This window comes from Brassica napus, chromosome C5 (assembly GCF_020379485.1).
Source record: "Brassica napus cultivar Da-Ae chromosome C5, Da-Ae, whole genome shotgun sequence".
Classification (NCBI taxonomy): Eukaryota; Viridiplantae; Streptophyta; class Magnoliopsida; order Brassicales; family Brassicaceae; genus Brassica; species Brassica napus.
In genome coordinates, this window is record NC_063448.1 from 23,602,782 (window position 1) to 23,609,483 (window position 6,702).

Here is a 6,702-nt window from a genome sequence, read left to right on the forward strand (position 1 = left end):
TATTGTATACCTTCAAGGAGCATGTAAGAAGTTTAGGAATACAGAGTTCCTTGAAAAACAATGAGGTAAGGAATGTTGGCAAGGTCCCAAACTTCTTTTGCCTTTTCACAAACGAAAAGCATATGGCAAATGCTTTCAGATTCTCTTGAACAGTTAGAGCAAGTGGTATCAATCTGAATACCCCGAGTGGTAAGACGCTCCTTAACTGCCAAAGCTCCCGATAGAGCTCTCCAAATAAAGTGTTTAATCTTTGGAGGCGCTTTGATTTTCCAGAGATTCTTCCACAACTGTTTTTCGATCGGTGGCAAGACGCGAGCTTGGGGATGATTGAAGTCAGTCAGGGCTTCTAAGAGCTTATATCCACTCCGAGTATTGTATCTTCCATCTTTACTGAAACCCCATCGGACTGAATCTTCCTGATTCACACAAGGTTTTATCAACAGGATCCTTTGGACATCCTCAGGCGTGAAGGTTTGTCTTAGCAAGGGTTGATTCCAAACGCTAGTCCCCTCGATAAGAAGATCAGATACCTTAAGGGCCAAGTTAACAACACTGTTTGCTTTGTACATTGGCGGTCGAGGAATAGTATCAATAATCCACTTTTCAACCCACACGTTGGAGCTGATACCATTTCCAGTATGTCTAAAAAGAACTTGTTGTAGGAGCTCTCTGCCATGCATGATGCTTCTCCACACAAAGGAAGGACGCGAGCCCAAACCACATTCCAGGAAGTTGCCTCTTCTGAAGTATTTACCTTTAAGTACTTGGGCCACCAATGAGTCTGGATTGTTCCAGATTCTCCATGCTTGTTTCCCTAGTAGAGCTTGATTAAACTTGCCAATATCATGGAAGCCAAGACCTCCTTGCTCCTTAGGTTTACATAGTTTTTGCCACGCTACCCATGGAATCTTTCTTTTCTTATCTCCACTGCTCCACCAGTACTCCACAATAGCGCTAGTGATCTTCGCACACAGATCTTTGGGTAACCTGAACACTGACATAGCATAAACTGGAAGTGCTAAGGCCACTGATTTTAATAGTACTTCTTTTGCACCTTGCGATAGGGTTTTAGAGTACCAGCCTTGGAGTCTGCCTTCCAGCTTCTCTTTAATGAAACTTAAAAGGTCCTGTTTTGAGCCTTTGAAACACTCAGGCAACCCCAAGTAAGTCCCTTCACCCCCTTCCTTGTCGATGCCCAAAGCTAGCTTGACATCCGCCTTAGTTTGATCCCCGATGCCTTTTCCAAAGATAATTGACGACTTGGCCTTGTTGATTAACTGTCCAGATGCATCTCCATATAGTTTCAAACATCTGGTTATTTCCTCGCTTTCTATGACATCCGCGTCACATAGCAATAAGCTATCATCGGCGAACAGCAAGTGATGGACTGGAGGACTAGATGTAGCTAGCTTGATCCCATGTAATTTCCCTTTTGCTTCAGACGCATTCAGAACATGAACCAACGCTTCAGCGCAGAGGATAAATAAGAAAGGGGAAAGAGGATCTCCTTGTCTTATCCCTCTTTCAGGCTTGATGAATCCATGTGATCGAGCATTTAGTAACACCGAGAAAGAGACAGTGCTTATGCAAGCCATTGTCCAACTTACCCATTTTCTATCAAAGCCCATTCTCTCCAACAAAACCTCCAGGAAGTTCCATTCTACTCGATCGTAGGCTTTCGACATGTCTGTTTTCACAGCCATACTCTGGCTACCAATCTTTTCGTTCGTACCCAGACCGTGCACTAGCTCATGTGCGATGATCACATTGTCTGTGATAAGTCGGCCTCCCACAAAGGCTCCTTGTGTCTCTGAGATTATCTCTGGGAGTATCAGCTTGAGTCTATTACACATAATCCTCGAGATAATTTTGTACTGGACAGTACAAAGACTTATGGGCCTCATGTCCTTCATCTCTGTGGGATCATTAACCTTAGCTAGCAAGCATAGCTGTGTATGATTCCAACCAGCCGGGAGGATAGACGTTCGAAAGAAACCTTGCACATCCTGGATCAGTTTAGGACCAACCACGTGCCAGTACTTTTGGTAAAAGAAGCCTGTGAGACCATCTTCCCCTGGTGAACTGCTGGCTTTTATTCCAAACGCCGCCTTCTTAATTTCCTCTGGTGACACTTCTCTCGTCAGACTATCGTTTATCTCGGTGGTCACCCTGGCGTTGAAACCTTCAAATAAAGTTTCCAGATCAACCGGGTTTGAGCTAGTGAAGAGGTCACGAAAGTACTCAACCGCTATGTTCCCTTTAGACCCCTCTGTGAAATGATCATTACCAAATATGTCCTTCAACATCATGATTTTATTCCTTATCTTTTTTCCTTTCACGACATTGTGAAAGTACGTGGTGTTTCTGTCCCCCTCTCTCAGCCCTTCTTCTCGACTCCTCTGTCTCCAGAAAATCTCCTCTTCGTAGAATGCTTTAGAAAGTTCTTGTTTTAGCCTCCTCAAGACACCAAAGATTGGGAACCGTTTCGATGATTCTTTTTCAAGTTCAGTCTGCAGACGTTCGATCTTTGTTTTAGAGTTCCAGTCACTAGCTTTTTTAAGCTTAGCTAGTTCTGTTCTGCATTGAGCAATGCGGTCTAGAACACTTAGATCCGACGAGTCATTCTCTGCCTCCCAACCACGAATGATGGCTTCTTCCACACCTCTTTTACCAAACATCCGCTTATCAAAGTAAAACCGTCCTCTTTGTAGACTCTCTGGTTCCAGTGCAAACTCAATTCGCAACGGTCGGTGGTCAGAGGGCCACATACTCATGTACTCAGTTGATGATTGGGGGAAGAGACGAAACCATGCATCATTACCAAAACTTCTATCCAAACGACACTGTATCCAGACGTTGTCTCTCTTACCGGCCCAAGAGAGGCTGTTGCCTTTGAATCTCATCTCTCTGATCTTACATGCTTCAGCCATGTTTCTAAAGTCCCAGAACGTGGACTCCTCTCTAGTTGGACCACCAAGTTTCTCACCGTGATGCATCAACTCATTAAAGTCACCAACCAACACCCATGCCTCATCTCTATGCATTCCAATGTTAGTTAACTGCTCCCACACCACTCTACGCCTTTCTCTCACTGGGTCTCCGTAGACGCATGATAGAAAAAATACCATAGAACCAATTGTGATTTTGAGGTCAATAATTCTTTTATCACTGTGAAGAATCTCGACTCCATAACTGCTTTTCCACAATAAAGCTAAGCCCCCACTGCGACCAATGGGCTCAACCGTATGTAGTTTATCATAACCCAAACTTGCTTTTAGAACATCCATATAAGTAAACCTTTGCTTCGTCTCCATCAAGAACAAAAAATCCGGGAAAAACTGACGACGAAAATCCCGGATACGTTGAACTGTCTCAGAGCTTCCAGCTCCTCGACAGTTCCAGCTCAGTATGCTCATTGGGATGGCAGCGGCTTCAAACTGGAAGCCACCGAAATTTTGTTTGTGTTTGGTTTCTTAGATCCCTCTGCTCCAACGTAGTCTGAGCTCTGACCCTTATTGTCCTCTGGCTTACGTTTCCCCGATCCCTCCATGGGCTGAAATACTCCTTGTGAAACAGCAATAGCACCAGCGCCGTACCTGTTTGTTCTCACTCTTCTCACCCAGGCTGGTGGTCTTTTCCGATCAATCCTTTTAGATCTCGAAGTTCCGGTATATCCAGATGAAGTAGTGTTACCCAATCTGAAAACCGTTGAACCGTTAATCTGAAAGTTGGATGAAGCACTCTGTTCCCCAGAGGTAGCAGCTCTGTCCTCTTTATCTTTTAGCAAAGCAGGGGCCGAGACAGCATGAAGAGTATTGGTATTATTGCTCTCGCTGTTGCTATCATCACCATGGCTATAGCCAAACACCAGCCCTTTATCTTTGTTGAGGTTGTGGGATATTCTGATAGGCACACTTGTGTCATCATCTTTCGCATTTTCGATGGAATGTTGGACTCGTAAGATTCTAGCTCTCCTCTCAGTCTCGTCCGCATGGGAGACATACATCATGGCCGCTTGCCTATCTTCTTTAGATAGTTCTGGAAACATCGTAGGAAAACTCGGAGGCGATTCCAGAGGCGCAGCTAGCAGCGCTGGTATCTGAGTATTTCTAATAGCTTCCCCTTCTTTAGATGTTCCACCTCTGTTCGCCTGTGCCCTTTTAAGGAAAGGACAGTGAGCTTTTTCATGTGTCAAGCGAAGACATGAGAAACATCTTTTATGAATCTTCTCATATTCGTACTTAATGACCACTACCTCCTCCGGTATTATGAGATTCTTAGCCTCCAAGGCTGGGTTCTCCACATTGAAGCATACCTTGGCACGCACGTAATCAGTCGTTTGCGAAACCTTTGGGTCATAGGCCAACTCCACCACCCTGCCAATCTTCTTAGCGAGGGCATACATCGTATCAGATGTATAATAGTTCACCGGTATATTCCTTATCAGACGTCCAAAGATGTAAGGAACGAGGCTGGCGGATTTGGGGTCCATCTCTCCAAGAGCATTGTCCAGTGGTTGTAAGACCAAGGCCGATCTCTTAAGACAGTTAAGAGATCCTCTTCCCGCTGGAAGATAAACTGGAATCTGTCACGAGAAAGGGCAATCCCTCGTACCCTACCATGCACTCTCCAAGCCGTGGGCATATAGTTGATCATCTTGGCCATTGGTTGGCAATCCGGATTCAAAAGCCTCCCCATCAAACTGGTAGCGTTAGCATCAAAAACCCGGAATTTCGGATCGTCTGGTAATGTTACCGGATCATCATCTTCGATGGACAAGGATCGTATGGCGTTGTGAAGTTTGTCGGCCATTGTTTGCACTGAAATCTTGCACCGGCCGTGGGGAAGTACTTTCGGTAAAAGATCTATTGCAGAGCCAGCGAATTTGCACTTAATGTTGCAATATTCCGTTATTATTTTGATAGATATCATTACCGTGATTGGCTTGGAAATCAAGTTTCAAGAGAAAGAGGAAAGTATGAACGTAGGAAAGGAAGGATGATTTTAAATGAAAAGGAAAGCTACGTAAACAATTTCCTTAAAAGACATCGTCAAACGAATCAATCAAAGGGATTCTTTTTATTTTAAGGAAGAGAATTAATGAGGAATAATAATGATTGGGAGAGAGGGTAGACTTTCCAAAATGGAATGAAGACAAAGACCGTAGCACTGGTGCCGGAAGGAGGGTCCACTCACGGTGAGGGAGAGAGTTTTAAAAGGAAATAGCGATTTCCGGTGGAGAGCAGAAAAAAGGAAAAAAGGAAAGAAACCAATTTGGTATTCACTTCGTTTTAAAACTATTAATATTAGATAAAAAAAAGAGAGTTCCAAGCATTACTTTGGCATGAAGCAAAAATATTAATATTAGAAAAAAAGAGTTCCAAAAAGAGTTCTTAAAAAAGTAGGTTTCTCTCTTTGTGAATTATAACATACTTATAATTGGGTCAATGATAATTATCATTATTTTATTAATACTTGTTGAAAATTCTAATATTAGTATTCACTTCGTTTTAAAATTAGGTGACGATTGTTTTGCCAGTTTTTAGATTTTGGTTTCTAGTTTTTTTGAAAAGCGTGGTTATTTTGGATTTTGGTTTTTAGTTTTAGTTTTTGTTTTTAAAATTAATAAAATGAAAAATATGATTAGTAGTAAAATGTTTTTAATGAAAACTATATAAAATACTATTATCAAAACACACATAAAATAATGTTTTTATTTGTTTTTGTTTTTTTCTGTAATATTAGTTCTTGGAAAAAATGGGAATTGTATTTTATTAGTTTTAACTAAATTTTATTTATTCTTTTTCTTGTAATTAAAATTGATTAAAATAAGAAATATTACTTATTATAGAAATAATAGACACTATAATATATCACACGACAAGGTTAATATAAACAGAACTCTAATAGTTTGATATGTAGATAAGATTATTATCGTGAGTTTGTGTTTGTTTTACAAAATGGTTGATGTGGGTTTATATATTAATATAATTAATAACTTGTTAAAAGAAAAGAAAAAAAAATAGTCGTGGGATGCATTAGAAACTCATAAAATCTGGATTTTGGTTTATATGTGTGAAATGGCAAAAGAGTTAAAATCTTGTTTCCCTAAAAAATAGGAAATCTATTTTATCAAAATTTTGATCGGATAAAAAATAGATTTTAGAAAAACAAAAACCAAAATCTAATCTAGAATCAGAAAACAATCAACCTTGTTTTAGATTTTCAATCAAAATAAATTTGCTTTAGTTTTTCAGTTTGAAATTGGAATGAAATACTCACAGTTTAGGCTAGCATACCATTCCGGGTTGTTTAGATTGATCCGACAGAATTGCAAGGAAATCATTCATCGAGATAGATTGGCTTTGAAAGGAAATCATTCCGGGTTATTTTTTCCACTAACGGGTAGTGGAAAAATCTATGAAAAGAATGTCTACCGATGATTTTGTCTGAAATATGTATTTATCCTATTAAAACCGAAATACAAAATAATATTTATCTATTTTAAATTTGTTTTCATTTCTTTTATAACTAATTTAACTATTTCATTTATTGTCTTTTTCTAAATAATTTAATAGCATTTATCACAATTTGTTACATAAATAAATAAAACAGAACTTATATCTTTTACATTCTTTTTCACTCTTTTTCACTGTTTCATTAATTGTGTTTACCATAATAATTTGACAACAATAATGTTAC

General features: G+C 39.9%; 2 protein-coding genes across 2 annotated transcripts; both read right to left on the reverse strand.

Moving 5' to 3' along the window:
* Window positions 1–3,412: 3,412 nt before the first annotated feature.
* LOC106454195 (uncharacterized protein At4g02000-like) lies at window positions 3,413–4,405 on the reverse strand. The gene has a single exon (XM_013896354.2). It carries the CDS (start codon window positions 4,403–4,405, stop codon window positions 3,413–3,415), a length of 993 nt encoding a protein of 330 aa, XP_013751808.2.
* Window positions 4,406–4,443: 38 nt separating this feature from the next.
* On the reverse strand, window positions 4,444–4,812 carry LOC125587154. Its single transcript, XM_048757327.1, has one exon. The coding sequence runs from the start codon at window positions 4,810–4,812 to the stop codon at window positions 4,444–4,446; it is 369 nt and encodes a 122-aa protein (XP_048613284.1).
* Window positions 4,813–6,702: the final 1,890 nt, after the last annotated feature.

Coding starts and splice junctions, on each gene's coding strand:
- LOC106454195 (XM_013896354.2), bottom strand. CDS start 4,405: ATGTATGCCCTCGCTAAGAAGATTGGCAGGGTGGTGGAGTTGGCCTAT.
- LOC125587154 (XM_048757327.1), bottom strand. CDS start 4,812: ATGGCCGACAAACTTCACAACGCCATACGATCCTTGTCCATCGAAGAT.